This window comes from Anopheles bellator, chromosome 2 (assembly GCF_943735745.2).
Source record: "Anopheles bellator chromosome 2, idAnoBellAS_SP24_06.2, whole genome shotgun sequence".
NCBI classification, from domain to species: Eukaryota; Metazoa; Arthropoda; class Insecta; order Diptera; family Culicidae; genus Anopheles; species Anopheles bellator.
This window is the reverse complement of record NC_071286.1, coordinates 33,430,821-33,446,699: the sequence shown is the minus strand read 5'-3', so window position 1 is coordinate 33,446,699 and position 15,879 is coordinate 33,430,821. Positions and strand designations below refer to the sequence as shown.

The 15,879-nt window shown below is 49.5% G+C and overlaps 2 protein-coding genes across 2 annotated transcripts; one reads left to right on the top strand and one right to left on the bottom strand.

Moving 5' to 3' along the window:
* Window positions 1–2,199: 2,199 nt before the first annotated feature.
* Window positions 2,200–3,883, top strand: LOC131207411 (uncharacterized). Its single transcript, XM_058200023.1, has 3 exons — window positions 2,200–2,741; window positions 2,814–3,228; window positions 3,866–3,883. The coding sequence occupies exons 1-3, from the start codon at window positions 2,200–2,202 to the stop codon at window positions 3,881–3,883; spliced, it is 975 nt and encodes a 324-aa protein (XP_058056006.1).
* On the bottom strand, window positions 3,664–14,158 carry LOC131207409 (uncharacterized). The gene is made up of 6 exons (XM_058200022.1): window positions 13,719–14,158; window positions 12,736–13,641; window positions 10,245–12,657; window positions 5,483–10,081; window positions 4,858–5,326; window positions 3,664–4,763 (listed from the first exon to the last, which is right to left on the bottom strand). Exons 1-6 carry the CDS (start codon window positions 14,156–14,158, stop codon window positions 4,003–4,005), a joined length of 9,588 nt encoding a protein of 3,195 aa, XP_058056005.1. The 3' UTR covers window positions 3,664–4,002.
* Between the last annotated feature and the right edge of the window lie 1,721 nt (window positions 14,159–15,879).

Below are 15,879 nucleotides of genomic sequence, written 5' to 3'. Positions count from 1 at the left end.
CAACGGTGGAATTTTACTCACAGAATCCTATGATTCCTAGAAGGTGAGAAAGTAGGGTGGCTTGAAACTTAAGTTTTTGTCATTAATTTATACCGTTTTTACCGAAACATTCCAGCAAGATTAAACCGATACAGAATGAGGATATAAACATAGACGAACTCTGTTACCAATTATCCCAGAACCGACTCGGCGGAGTTTTGGCACTTCCCTTCGATATTGTCGCCTACTATGTTAAGAGAAATGGAAAACGTGGTATTGTATATGTGAGCAAATATACAGGATTCGCCTATAATACTGCATTTTACTATCCTAAATCAACACCATTGCTGGAGTCTTTTGACGCCCTAATATATCAACTTCATGCCGCGGGCTTAACACAACATTGGGCAGAACAGTATCGCGACAACCGCTACTGGAAGAACGCAAAAGAGCAACCGGAACCGTCCAGCTTAAAATGGAATCAAATATCGGGAGGTTTTTACCTGTGTGGCGTTTTGCTCCTGTTGGCAACATTGTGCTTCGTAGCAGAAGTAATATTTCATCGTTTCGTTACGTGCAGTCGATGGTCAAAAAGGCTAAAAAGGTTCCCCAGTTAATAATGTAGTCAATAACGCTTTCGTTGTGACGTAGCTGGCCATGGGTTTCGATTTCCGAGAAACCCTCCAACAACCAATTCAACGATGCGGGACTCTTGCTATATAATAAATCGTAGAAAAGTCATTTTACGAGCCTGTTTTATTGCTAGTAGTGCAACATATCGTCTATTTTATCTTACTAAATAAACCTTTAAGGTATCAAGTTAATATACAAGCTGGGTATGAGACCAATTCAATGGCTGTGGGTTTGAATTGTTAAACGACAATGGTAATCGAAGAAAGTGAGCGTCGTGAAATTTTAATCTAACTGATCCTACTCTAATCTGGGGAAGAGTCTTTGTAGAACGATTTGTGGCCTACGGCAACGACAAGCATAATTGTATGGCATGATTACAGATAGGGGCAGCGTATCAGCCATTTCCAGTAATTTAATGTGATCGGATATTAGCGAGTAAACATTCCTACGTTTGTGGTATCCAGAAAATAGCGACCACCGTAGGATTCAATATAATTGACGTAATGTTTGGTCAACCAAGAGCACAGTAGTGTAATTTTCAAATGAAGCCCGTACAATGGCTACCGGTTTATAATTGTACTTCATATTATGCCAACGAAAATCACTCTACAAATGCACAATAATAAACGTTCGACAAACAAATTGAAGTCCTCGTAGTGAGGTGACGGTTTCCGTAGGTATAAAAGCGGTGAACACTAAGGAGAATTCAAATTTCATCCACAACATCCGAGCAACAAGGAAAAAATGATACGGAAAACGTGGATATTCTGGACGGTGTGTAATGTTGGCAGTGTTTTTTGTGCCAATGGTTTCCTTGAAACAGGTTTGGTCGACCAAATGGACACTAGTTTTATAGATTCAGTGGTTAGAACACACTACAGAGCTTTAGAAACGTTCGTTAACATCCGTGCGCAAAATGGAAACTCACAAAGCGCCACCGCATTTCAAGCCGATTTGATTAATGAAATTGTGCGGCATAACAGTGATTGGATGATGGTGGCTTACGAGGATCTTCCATCCATCGAGCGACGGCCAGCTTTTTACAATTTGTTCATGGTAGTTGACTACGAGTCACTCTGCAATGTAGTACAACAGATGAACTATGTTGCCTATGAGTACAGTGGATTCTACACTATTTTCGTACAACAATGGACAGTGGAAGACATCGGAAAAATTATGCAAACGATGTGGAACATTTCGGTCTTAAATGTTGTTGTGATTGGACAGTTGAGTGAACGCGAGTATGTAGCATATACTTACGATCCTTATAGAGAAAATAAGTGCGGCCTAGTGGAGCCTATTGAACATGGTCGCCTAGTCACAGGAGGTGCTTGGGATAGTTTGGACGAGTGGTTTGTGAGTCGCATCTCAGATTTCCACGGTTGCACTTTAACAGCGGGCGTAGTACAAGTGCAACCTTTCTCGGGGTACCGAATCGAAGGAAACCAAACCATCCACTTTGGACTAGAGGTGTCTGTTGCGCACGCTATATCAGAGAAGCTAGGTTTCTCGATTCGGTATGTTGTACCGAAGCATAAAGTAAAATGGGGAATAGTAAGTGCTACCAATAGTACTGGTCTTGTAGGTATGATACAGCGGCATGAAGTGGACTTCGGATTTAGCAGTTTAGGATTTCAGCTTAGCCGATATACGTACCTTAAATCAGGTGCACCAAGCTTTATGTCGCAGATGAGCATATTTACACCGCCGAAACGTCCGTACACGTCGTTTGAAAAACTCTTCCAGCCCTTCACAATCGATGCCTGGCTGTGCATTGGGCTAGGGTATACGATCTTTGCGGCATTAACACTGCTGTGGGTGAAAGTGAAAATCATCGCAGTATGTGAAACGATGCTACATCCGATGTACACGCTGTGGGTTCTTCTCATGGGAGGGTCGACAGGGACGCTTCGCTTGAATAGTTCCCGAATATTCGTCATTGGATTCGTCATCAACACACTGATCATCCGGACACTCTATCAAGCAGCAATGTTCGAGCGACTGCAGGCTTCGGCTTTACTTGCACCCAATTTACACACATTGAGCGCCATCAATAAGGCCGGCTATCACTATACCATGTTCCGCTCAACGGTGGAATTTTACTCACAGAATCCTATGATTCCTAGAAGGTGCGAAAGAAGGGTATTTTTATACTCGAGTTTTTGTCATTAATTAATACTATTTTTATCGAAACATTCCAGCAAGATAAAACTGATACAGAATGATAGTATAAACATGGACGAACTCTGTTACCAATTATCCCAGGACCGACTTGACGGAGTTTTGGCACTTCCCTTCGATATTGTCGCCTACTATGTTAAGAGAAATGGAAAACGTGGTATTGTATATGTGAGCAAATATACAGGATTCGCCTATAATACTGCATTTCACTATCCTAAATCAACACCATTGCTGGAGTCTTTTGACGCCCTAATATATCAACTTCATGCCGCGGGCTTAACACAACATTGGGCAGAACAGTATCGCGACGACCGCTACTGGAAGAACGCAAAAGAGCAACCGGAACCGTCCAGATTAAAATGGAATCAAATATCGGGAGGTTTTTACCTGTGTGGCATTTTGCTCCTGTTGGCAACGTTGTGCTTCGTAGCAGAAGTAATATTTCATCGTTTCGTCACGTGCAGTCGTTGGTCAAAAAGGCTACAGAAAGTAACAGAAGATTAACATTGTCTCTGGTCACGATCGTTTGGGGGGGTATAGCCGGATAAGGAAAAGTAGCATGTCACTTGTTTCGTATTGTTCAAAATCAGATAATTCGGTAAAACTTAAAATCAAATAGTTGCACGAACGTGTGTAATATTTCTAACTCTACGTTGTTAAAGAAGTTCTATATAGTGCAGGTTGTTTTTAATGTCGAATGTGTAAAATGCAAGGCAAAATAAATGCTCTACTGTGAACACTTCTTATTTGCTTGTTATTTGAATGGTGTGTTGCAAAACACTTCGGAAATTATTCAATTCACAAAAACAATATACTTTCGCACTTAAATATTTTCCACAGTATCGCTCTATTTCTCATTTTTGTGGGCTTTTAATAATGTTTGCCCCAATCTAGTGTTGACCGTAACTATTGTTTGCCATGTTATGTTATCTGCATGACGGACACCGCAAGGTTCTCGAAATAATGCTTCTGGTTCCGGCGCATGCCCGGGTGTCTTTGAAAGCTTTGTGTTCCTTCCATTTTTGACAAATATATGTACAATTGTTTGTTTTTTGTTCGGTAACGAACGTAGTCAATGAACGGTAGCTGAGCGCGCATTATCTTTCGAGGGCTAGAGACAGCATCTCAAGAGGGCTGCATGGTTTTACTCTTTGAGAGTACCGGTTTGATGTTGTAGATAGGTGTCATTTGCTTGCCGTTCTACAGAGCCTAATTCTCCATGTTCTCGTCTCCGTGCAAAGACACAGTTTCCGACGGTCCATTGGATGAGGCAGCGACGCTTCCAGTACCGCTCACCGTAGGATCGGAGTTCGATTGTTGCTGGGGTTGTAGGATGCTCAAATTCTCATTCAAGTTAATGCATCCCGCGGCGCTAGTACCCCCGCCAGTGGTCGTTGGCGACACAGTTAGCAGGCCGTTGTACAGATCGTCGAAAGAATGTGCCTGACTACTCAGCGAGGACGATATGCCATCGAACAGAGATAACGAAGATGCCGGACTGTCAGCCGTAGCCGGGTAGTTGATGATGGTGGCAGTGGTAGAAACGGATCCGCCGTTTTGCTGAAGACGTTGCAGTTGAAGGCTTTTCGACGAAGGAGTTCCGATCGGTGGTTGCTGAGGTCGTTCCAATTCCTCAACCATGCTCACACCACCAGGATTGCCGTCCTCGGTTAAGCTGTGGCCTGTGGTATTGGTATCGTCATCGCGTCGGCTGTCGAGCCCGCCGGAAACAGTGGCCGTTGTTAGGGTGGTCGAACCGTCCGACATCGACAACTTCTCCCCACTACTGCTAGCCGAGTGACTTGCCGACGATGCAGGACTCTTGCTCACAAACTCTGACCCTCCCAAACCAATCGTTTGCTTCCCACTGTTCGCTGGGGTGAAGTAGTAATTTAGGCGTTTCATCGATTCCAGGCTGTCCGCATCGAGATCGTTCACATTGTGCATTCGGTTCGGTGTGAACATGGTATCTGGCAAAGTGAAAATCGTACGTGAAAGCACATCGCGCAGAACGGCCGCCGCCCATCGCCGTCGGAAAATGCTACATTGTCGCTGACTATTTACCTCCAAATTCACTCGAAAACGGTTGCTCCAGCTGCTGCTTGTTGGTGGATGGTTGAATTTGCAGCTCTTGCATCTGTTGTTGGAGCTGCCCCAGCTGATATTCGCGCAAGAAGCGTTTGGCATCCATATCGTGCGATGCTGATGCCAGTATTTCCGAACCAACGGAACTGGCGACAGGACAGCTGACGTTGGAGCGGCTGTCCATGAAATCGTTGTGCGCTGCGCCAGCTCCAGTGCTCGATCCGATCGATCGGGAACCGGGACTATGGTTCGCTAGATGCAGCTGCTGCTCATGCTGCTTGAACTGCATCATTTGTTGCAACGAAATAGCGCTTCCTGTCGACGTGACGGCGGGTGCCCGACTGCTCGCACTCATCGGAGCGGTGATTCGGGTTATTTCGATGTCGTTGCTCAAATTTTGCGCCTGTTGTCGCAACATCTTTGACTCATTGATGGTGTGGATGGTAACCTACGAATAGTTTTGGGAATTGGAAATAGAAAATGAAAATCAATCTCCCAAAACAACTTGGGTCAGTGTCTTCACAGGAGCTCACGTCACCGAACATCAGCAGTTAAAAGAAAATCTATGCCGCATGCCCCTCAATTGAACTTAATATTCCCTTACCTCGCTGTTGAGCCGTTGGCCCGGTTGCAGGCTTTGCAGAAAAGACATATCGTCGTACCGGTTCATGGCCCCGGCGGTGGGTCCGGCTAGTCCAAGGCCACTACCCTTGAAGAACGCGCTTGGTGAGTCGTCATCACAGCAGTGCGGAATGCTGTTGAGCGACGTCGTCGTTTCCGTTCCGCCTAGATACAGACCGTGCGATCGTTCGGAACCGATCGCACTGCAACCGACCACTGGCGTCGCTCCGACACTCTGATAGTAGCCAGCGGACGGCGCGGCCATCATCCCACCGTAGCCAGCGTTAAGACTGTATTGATCAAAGGACGAATAAGGACGCTGATGTTGCCCAACAACATCACTGCCAATGGCGGTACCGGTCGCAGACGAGCCATACAGATCGGTTCCAGCTGCTGGTCCCACCGAGCCATTCAAATGCTGCCAATTTCCGACCGGTAACGTTCCTGATGGACGTTGATGTTGGAGGTGCTGCTGCTGTTGCTGCTTGTGCTTCTGAGCGTTTTTCATCTCACTCCCGATGACGGATTTGCACTTCCGTGGTTCCGCGCCGGTGGCCTCCATACCGCTCTCTACCATCATTCCGTCGCCGGGCAGTGTTGGTGGTGGGGGGTAGCGCTGTTGAAGATACGTAGGAACGTTACCGGTTGCCATCGGGCCGCCAGTTGACACAGCGGCCGTGACAAGCGGGGCCGCAGAGCTGGCAAAGGAAACGTTGGTTGGCGGCATGATACCGTTCTCGACCAGGTAGGCAGCATTGAAGGGTCGGAAACCGGACGCTTCCGGTGGGGCTCCTCCGGAGAGCGCATGGTGCAGCGCAGGGTTGCGAATTGTGAACATACCGTTGTCATTCTTAAAAATCGTGGCCGGCTGATCGTAGCCTAGAGTCATACGGGCTCCCTGCACGTCCGGCATCATGGGACCACCAGGGCGGCCTTGTCCTGGGCCAACAGCACCGGCGGACAGCCCCTGAAACATGGGATTGCGCAGTGTCACGATATTGTTGCCGTCCATTTTTCGGGTCGCACCCGATCCCACAGCGGTCGGTGCACTGTTGTCGTTGGCGTAAGTCTCTTGATCTTTGCTTTTATTTTTATTACGTCGCTTGTTGCGTCTCTTACGATCACCTCCGCCCAGTGCATCCAGCGTCTGCCGTTCGTTGACATTCAACTTGCCCGTGTTGACCATTATCACAGAATCCTGGCCGGACACTGAAGGCGCCACCAAGTGACTACCGATCTTCTGTCCAGTGTGGCTGGTGGTTGCCATCGGGTTTACGACAAACATGCCCTGGCTGAGTGGATTGGCAACAAACTGTCCCGGCAGTAGGGGGCTCGGGTCCGCTGAGTTGGGAGCGATCGGTTTCAAAGGTTCGCAAATCTTGCGAATCGAATCCCGCTTCGCTTTCAACGCTTCCGCCTGGCTTGGATCGACACGAGTCAGTGTGATGCCCGGTGGTAGATTCAAGCCCTCCACACGGACACCTCGGCTCAACTGATCCATTAAATTGTTGTTGTTGACACTGATACCGCTCCCCATTGTCACGGGCGAACCGCTGACCTGATTCTTTGAGCCTTTCGGGGCCCCAGCCGCCGTGGAAGCTTCCTTCGATAGTTTGCCAGTATTTGAAGCGGTTTGTTTCGAGTTGAGGGACCTATCCTGCCTACCGGAAGAACCCTGCACTGTCAGCTGTTGCTGCTGTTGTTGTTGTGCAAGTTTCGCCTTGGCCGTCTTGGCGCTGTTCTGTAGCAACTGCGATTGAATGATGGCCTGTGCCTGTTCCAGCTGTCGTATCATTTGCTTGCGTTGCCGGTTCGACAGACCGGGACTGTCGAGCAGTGCACTGATCTTCTCCACCATCGACTGGGCCGGCGTTAGCTTCTTCGTTTTGCTTACCTCCGCAGTCGATGATACTGCCGACTGACCGACGGCGTCATCTTTTGCTACCCCCTTGTTTTGGTTCGACTGCAGGCCGGATTCAGGCTGACTTGGCGCCTTTTTGCGACTCTGTTTGCCTTTATCCTTCTCGCCATCGACACTTGTCGTTGCCTTGGGCGCGGCAAGACTGGAATCTTTCGGCTTTTTCTTCGTTTTCTTCGCTGATGCATCTTCGACTCTCGGTGTCGGCTCGGTGGTTTCCTTTTCCGACGCAGGTGGCACTACGATAGCAGGAATCGTATCGATCGCCACTGGCACCGTCGCTTCCACGCTTTCAAGCACTTCCTCGACCTCAGACTCGGATTCATCCAAATTGAGCAATCGGAAGGTGTTGTTGTCGAATTCGGGATCGATGAAAGTTTTGTTTAGCTTTTTGCGAGCGGTCGGTTCGGTGGCACCTCCTGCGGCTGCCGGTGGCTCTACAACGACCGGCGGAGTTGGCTCCTTGGGGCGATCCTTGTTGACCGCTGCTTTGTTCAACTCTAGCGACGTTGTCCGTGCTCCTTTGGTCGATGGTCGCAATCCTTCGCCCACGTCAGTCTGCTTTTTTTGCGCTGCTTCCGATGAACGCTGGTGCTTAGTCGATTCCGAAGACTGATTCGATTTCGCTTGCGACCGTTTTTGTTGGTCATTTGCTGCCGCGTGAGCCGCGGACTGTGTTGGCTTCGCACTGGCCAGTTCCTTCACGTTTTGTCCCCGACCTCCACCACCGCTGCCACCGGACACGATGGAATCTTTGCTCTGCTTTCGATTAACACCCGTTCTGCCATCGACTGCCTTTTTGCCTTTACCGCCCGTCGGTTTGCCTTCCTCTTCATCGCTGTCCAGCAGATTGAGGCGCGCCACAATCTCGTCGATCTCATCGATCAACTTGTCCTTCTTACGCTCCTTTTTCTTTTTACTCTTTCCCGCGGGTAGCTCCGACGCGGCTTTGCTGCTAGCTTCCGTAGCTGCCGTAGGTTTCTTCGTGTCACTCGCGGCACTGCCGACTGACGGCTGTAGCACGGGGACGCATCGGATGTCGCCATCAGATGTGGTATCGTCGTCCATTGTCTTGCTCGGGTTCGTCTGCATTTCAAGCAAGTTCTTTCTCACTTTGTTCGCGAGCATTAGCATCTCCGTATCTCCTTTGCGATCGATCTGAAGATTCTGCATCAGCTCGACACTCTGGCGCAAAATGCGCTCGTGCAGGAGGTCGTTGCATGATATGTTTTGCTGCTGCTGCTGAGGTACAGGCGCCGCTGGGGTGAACTTTTTCTTCGATCGTGACGACCGTTTCGTAGGCTCTTCCACCGTGGTCGACGTTGACGGTTGCTGCTGCAACTGCTCCAGGTACTGCTCTATCAACCGTTGCTCCTGCTGGCTTAGTTCCACCAGCGGGTCCATCTTGCGAGCTCCATTGCCGGCCTTCGTTTTAGTTCCTGTGTCGGACACTCTGAGCTGACCGTTGATGGTGTGCTGAGCCGGTACAGCCCCGTCGGTAGACGCTGCGGAAGCTTCGGCGGGAATGAGCTGCCCGTTAACGAACGTGTATAGCACCTGATCCATGTCGGGGGACTCTCCCTTCGCCGTGACCGTAACCTGTGCTTCGGCATGCGGGAGAAACGTGCGCTTGATCGTAACCATCTGCCGGGTGGCGGCGTCGTTGAGCTGCTGTAGATCCAGTGCTTGGCGGTGCTGTTGCTTCAGCACGTTTTGACTCTGCTGATGGTGCTGCAAGTGTTGCAGATGAAGCTGCTTCTGTTGCTGTATGAGACTCAGCGTTTCTTGTAGCTTCGCAAATGTCGCTCGACACATGTTGGACGGTACGAACGGTGGCATGGTAGCGGCCGGGCCACCCGTGCTCTGTTGTTCCAGGGCACCAGTTGATGCTGCTGCTGCCGCTGCCTCTTGCCAGGTGGTGCCTGACGGAACAGCGAACGCGTCTAACCTGAAAGGAAAGTCCGGTATGCTGCTCCGTATGCTGCCGACGAGTGTGTTTATTTCGCCATGCAGTTCGTTTATTCGCAACCGGAACGCTTGGATGTTATCACGTAGCAGCTTTTGATCCTTTTTGCTGAGCTTCGTCTGGAACTGCATGAGAGCTTTCTGTTCCTCCCTCTGGCAGGCGTAGAACTGTTCTCGCAGGTCCTCGAGTTGTGCAATCATTTTCTGCTCGTGCTTCTTGTGCTTTTTCTTCACCTTTTTCTCACCAGCCGCTGCTGATCCCGGTTTCGCATCCGGCACCGACTGTCTTTTACCCTTATTATCATCACCTTCGATGAAGCGCAATATGTCTTCGATCGATTGCAACGGCTCGGGAGTTTTCGCACTTGCCGCCTTTTTGTCATTCTTTTGTGGCATCCCCTTATGACCTTGGAGAGCAGTGGAATCCTTAGGACCGTGTCCCCCAACCGGTACCTTCTCCGTAGCTGCAGCTGGGGTGCCTGACTTGTTGCCACCACCCGCTGCGGGCTTCGCAGTGCTTGCTCCCAACGCAACTTTGTCGTTTTTCAACCCAGCGCTCGACTGGTCCACTGACTGATGCGCCGTTTGTTGCTGCTGTTGCTGTTGCTTCTGGATTTGCTCTTTACTGCTTTGCAATTGTTTAACCTTCTTTCGCAACCTATCGCGTGTTTCGTTTGTCCTCTGGTTGTGATTGCATTCCTAAAAGTAAAACAGGGAAGTAACAAGCAGGAGCACACCAACAAAACCATGAAATAAATAGACAGAGATCGTAAGAGAGAGAGCGGGAGAGATAGAGAGAAACAGAGAATAATCAGTTAGAAAAATAATCCATCCATTGTATGCATGAATGCTCGAAACTAACTAAACATACACTCTGCCCGAACAGTGTGCAATAGTAGCAAACACATGATCCGTCCACTTTGTCTCCGCCGGTGCTGCTGCCGTTGTTGGGTGCCCGGTGACACGGACGCCCGGGTTTGTGGTCATCCTTCGAGTGTGGTTGATGCTGATGAACGGGTGCTGCTCCTGGTGTTGTCGCTGGTGCAGCTCCTGAGGTTCCTCCCGGTACTGGCTTAGGCAACGGTGCTGTCACCTTGGAAGACGAGCCGCCCGTGGCAGATGGCCAGTGGGCAGGGACAGGCGCATGCGAAGGAATGCCACAGGGACACTGTTTCCCATGGTGCTGGGGCGTTTGTGTTGAAACGGCTGGTGAAGGAGGCGATTGCTGAACGGAATTGGTGATGCAACTTGGAGTTATAATTGCTTTCGGCCATGCACTCGTGGCTGTCGAAACTGTGCTGCTGCTGCTGGGGCTGCTGTTGTTGGAAACGGACTTTGGCGGTCCTTGGTTGGCGGCTGGTAGTTTGTTAGCTGCCATCTTCGCAAAGGCCGATAACTTTGCCGGCGTCTGAAGATCCGACTTGATGGGCTTGTTGCTCGGTGTCATTGTCCCTCCAGCGGTACACTTGCTACCATCTTTTTGATGGCAGCACGTTGGGACGTCTGGTTGTTTCGTTCCATTAGCCGTCGCTGAGGTTTCATTGAGCATCGATTTCGATGCCAATGGCAAAACCGCTGGGCGACATTGATTGTTTGCCGGCATGGCTTGCGAAGAGGGAACCTGTTGCAGTTCTCTCGTTGGCAGTGGTGTCGCGCCGTTTGGGGCTTTCTTACTAGTCACTATGCTCCGTGACGCTGGATCCGTTGATTCAGCGACCTCGGAAGGCGTTGTTGTTGTGGTTGCACTAGAAACAGCTTTTACGGCAAGGTTTTCCGTTTCAGTTCTGCACTCTGTGCCATTCGTCACTAAAGGCGTACTGTCAGGTTTCGTTTCCTCTTTTTTGCTTTTCGGTTCCAAATCCAATCGGGCTACGTTCATGATGGCTTTTGCCACTTCGCACCTCGGGGTCGGCATTCCAAGTCCATCCTTCAGCAACTCCGCCACTCCCTTGATATACAGTTTGTGATCGTTGCGTTGCTTGTCCAAAAGGTCCGTCTTCGATATGACATCGTCTAAGCACTGGTTGCAGCTCTGGCACGTCTGCGTCTGCGTTTCACTATCCATTTTTAGCCTTGTGAGAGGCTCAATGAACGAACAGGCGGCGGCCGCAGTCACTGCCATTTGTTCGAATAACGAAGTGACGACGGTGCTGGCTGCAGCTTCTGTGGAGCAGGCAGCGGAAAGCATGGACAGCGAGCACATGGGCACCGCGTTGGTCAATCGATTCGGTCGAGACGAAGCTTCCGAGGGCTCCAGCGATGACGAGGGTGCAGGGGAAGAAGCCGTCAACAAAAGGCTAGACGGGCAAGATGTGAGAAGCGCGGTTGACTTCAGATGAAGCTTCTGTAACACCGTTTCACGCAACCGGCGCGACATGATCCTTCCGCGTTGTCGCATTACACGCTCGCCCAGGAAGCACTGCGTATCGAGCTCAATGTCGCCGTCCTTTACAAAAAAAAACTTCGTAAAATACTGATAGAGCACGTTGCGTGCCGGTACCTCCGTGTCGTACATGAACCACTCGGCCAGCTCGGAGGCGCGAGCGCTGGAGAGGCTCGGTGAAGTGTTATGTGCCGTGGATGCCCACAACATATCGACTATCACGAGCGGATACATTTGATCGTCCGGTTCGATTTTTGGCCGTTTGCTGATATCGTCGCACAGCTTACGCAGAAAGTGGCGTGCCTGAACGTTCCAGTTGGTTGCCATTACACGTTGTCCCTCATCGTTGAGCGGTTTGTACGACTTGAGCAACAGATTCGTCAGGTTCACGGGATATTGCATGCCCAGCATCTGAATGGCAACGCGGCACGCTACCCTTGGACACGGATCGGTTTGAAACGCACATACACGGAGCGGTTCGAGGGTGGTTGATGCGTACGAAACACGATCACGCAGATGCTTGAAAGTGGCCCAAGCGATGTGGTATACTGGTTGATCGGTGCCCAGCGCAACCACCTCCTTACAGACGGCATCGAATCCGGTCTGCCCGACATCCTGGGTTTCTCCAAGGAGCAAATCCGGAGGTTGCATCACCTCTTCCAAGCCATTCTCTAGTGCTGCGACGCCATTTAACGATGCAACATGCCTTTTCGCTCCTTGGTGGCCGTTAATCATTACGCCCTCGATGTTCTCGCAAACGGATAGGTACTTTAAACTGTGCTGTTTCTCCAGTATCGACTTGAGGCACGAACAGCGGGGACAGAACTGATCCTTCTTCAATTTTACGATATAAATTCCCCCACCAATGATGCACGTTTGGCATTGACATTTGCTGCAACAAACAAAAACGGAGCAAATTTATGTTTAATCCATACCGATTGTCAGGACATAAAGCAGGCAACTAACTTACATGGCGTGTGCGTAAAACATTCGAAAGCACGTGCGACACTTCAGGCCAGGCGTAACCGTCGTTAGACGCGAACTCATGCACGGCACCCATTTCGTCTTGAGGCAATGCACCACGTACTCCCAGACCAGTGACCTATCCTCAAGCTCCAACCACTCGGCCATCGGTCTGTCCGGGCTCTCGAATAGTTTCTCTGATTGGGGCACAAAGTTCGACTCGCGGATATCCATTAGCACGGCATACACCGAGTTGATACGCTTCCGGCGCTCGCAATCCTCCGGAGCCTTATGGTAATTGTGCAGCAGTGGCCACGTGTCGCTCCATTCCTGAGTAACGACTCGCATCTCTTCGTCAAACAGTGCGAACCGGTCGGCTAGTTCGCGATACTCGCGGTCCGGCAATGCATCGCGCAGCCGGATGATGCAATCCGGCACGACGTCTTTCACTTCGAAGTAGAAGTATCTCTGAAAAATCCGCTGATTGATAAGCCGCCAATTAAGTTCAAACTTCCCCAGGTGGCACTGTTCCAATACCATCAACAGTGGGGCAACGGTGTGTGCCGCCTGGCACAGCTTCTCGTACCCATCGAGAATGTAATTCAGCACGTCGGGTGGATTGAAGTAGCGACGGCCATCGTCCGCCACGCTAGTTAGCTCCTCGAATCCAACGCAATACGCTTGGACGATCGAGCGCAGCTGAAAGCACAGCAGCTCCAGCAGTTGGTGCGGATCGCGAGTACTTAGTACAGTCGATAGCATCACGAATGTCATCTCGTTCGAGAGCGGCAGATTCGAGGCGAGCGAAACCTGGATCATATTCTTGGAGTTGAACCGTGCATCCGTCAGCCACTTCAGCGACGACTTCGCCATCAGCTCCATGTATAGGTTGTAGAGTGCGTTGTCCTCCGATCTACAATAAAGGTGCAACCATATTCGTTTACTGAACGATCGCGTTCGTCGTCCGTTCGCGAACGAACGGATACTTACTCCGGTATCAGATCGTAGTATTGCTTCATCAGTAGCTGCAATCGTTCCCACAGTGAATTGTACTGGCAGTCTTCGGCGTACAGTTGCATTACCATTTCGCGCGATACCAGACAACCACGGCAACAGCATTTGACGGGAAACAGGTGTTTGTCGTGCGGTTCCGCCTCGCAAATCTGTCCCCCGGTGCTGGCCTCTTCGGGCGACACGATCTGCACGCAGCCGCATAAACAGCTATCGATCACTGTCTTCTGTGCGAGCAGCTCCAGGCACCGTTTCCAGCTGATTCCGTATCGTTTGCATTCTCCGGCGCTTCCGTCTTTGGAAGATGCGTCGATAGCCGGCGTCAGGTCGCCGCTGTCGACCGGTGTCGAGGAAGAGGCGGAGGCGCTAGAACTAGTCCCTCCGTTGCCACCTGACGATTCTTGCAGTAAGATGGACATTGTTCACGCTTCGAGTTAGTACACGCTGAATTATCCTTTTGTTCACAGTATGGCGCGCGCGTGTCACACTACGACTCGTTTGTTGTTTATGTTTCGATTACCACCGCGCACGGACTACGATGCAGGCGAACCGCTCACGTTTTCGCATCGGAAAAAGTGGTTGCGCATCCGCCAAACAGCACAGCACTGGGCACAGCGGGAAATGATGACAGGCGTAGAGAACCCCGTTCGCTTGCCACACGGATCTGCACTAACTGCGCCCGCTGATCTGGGTCGGAAAATAGATGCAAAATCGTGAGATCGCCAACACTAACGAAGGCAAAACCGGCGCAAATTTCGCGGTACTGCCGAGTTCGTCGCTCTGCTCTCTGCCACCGTAACAGCGCAGCGACGTACCAAAGGTTCGCTGTCGCACCGTGTAATGAATGGAATTCGTCCCTCGGAAAGGCGGCCGATCGCAAAAGTCCTGCCACTAGCACTAAGTGTCACAGCGGCCGGCACATTTTGGGTTGATCGGCAAACCGTACGAAAAGCGCAACTGAATGCGAAAAGCTGGTAAAATAATCCACCGAAATGTAAACCGTCTCTCGTTGATGTTGGTCTTTCGCTGTTCCAGACTGGTTTGTGAAGTTTGGTCGCAAGCATGGCGCCACTCAACGAAACAAAGCAAACTCAACGAAACAAAGAAAACTCAACGAACGAAGGTGGGCTGTTTGTTTACGTTTTGTTTCCGCGGTTTGCGCAAATCTCTCTGCCCACTCGATGGCGGACCATCGGAGACAAAAATGCAAGTTTAAAATTAAAGAAAAAATGGTTGTACTGTTAATTCGATCGATTGGCAGTTGGTCCAGGTTTACAAGAAGTCATTTGCGATTTCCCAAATCAGATGAATGATTTCACGATGTTTCACAGTGTGAAAGATTTCATTTGGCTAATATGACAGCACCTATTGCTCTTTTGAAATTCAAAAAGGATACAGGAAATAGGTTATCGAAAAACAATTGTGTGTATGTTTCGATTACATTATTTTCTGCAAGTTGCTGGATGCGGACTTAAAAAATACATTATTTAGTGTGCTAAGAAAGTAAGGAAGAATTCGAACCTGAAATTAAATTATATATTGGGTGTAACAATTAATTGTTGCGGTTATTTTTCGACATTTGTGATCTAATTACAACAACAAAACGTATGGCGGGGGGTGCATTAAACTTGGTTTATTTTTCTTACAAACCTTTTTTTAAATATCGCTCGCTTGTCATCAACATGCCTTGTAGTAATTTTCTTGGAAATGGCTGCGTTCTTATGGGCGTATTCAGAGACTTTTAAATGGATCGTTAATGTCGGGGCAGGCTTAATGCATTTAATTTAACTTATTTCCCGTTAACAAAGAGAATGCGGTTGGGTTGATTCCTGTAATGGACCGAGCAGCACTCCTAAGGAATAGTTTTGTAGGTTTTTCTGACATATGTGTGGGTCGGTTTATGAATTCTTTGTAATAAAAAGAGTGAAGCGTGGAAATGTGAGGCATACTTTGTATAACTAATTTACTGTACGGACGTTATCACGCATGCTACATCAGAATATACTTTGTGCTTTATTTAATCAATCGAAAATCGAAACGGTTGGCACCTTTCACCTACGGTCGCTTTTCCGTAATACATACATTCGCCCACGTTAGTAGAAGTTCTTTATCATTAGGAGCGATTTTTTTATTTGGTAGA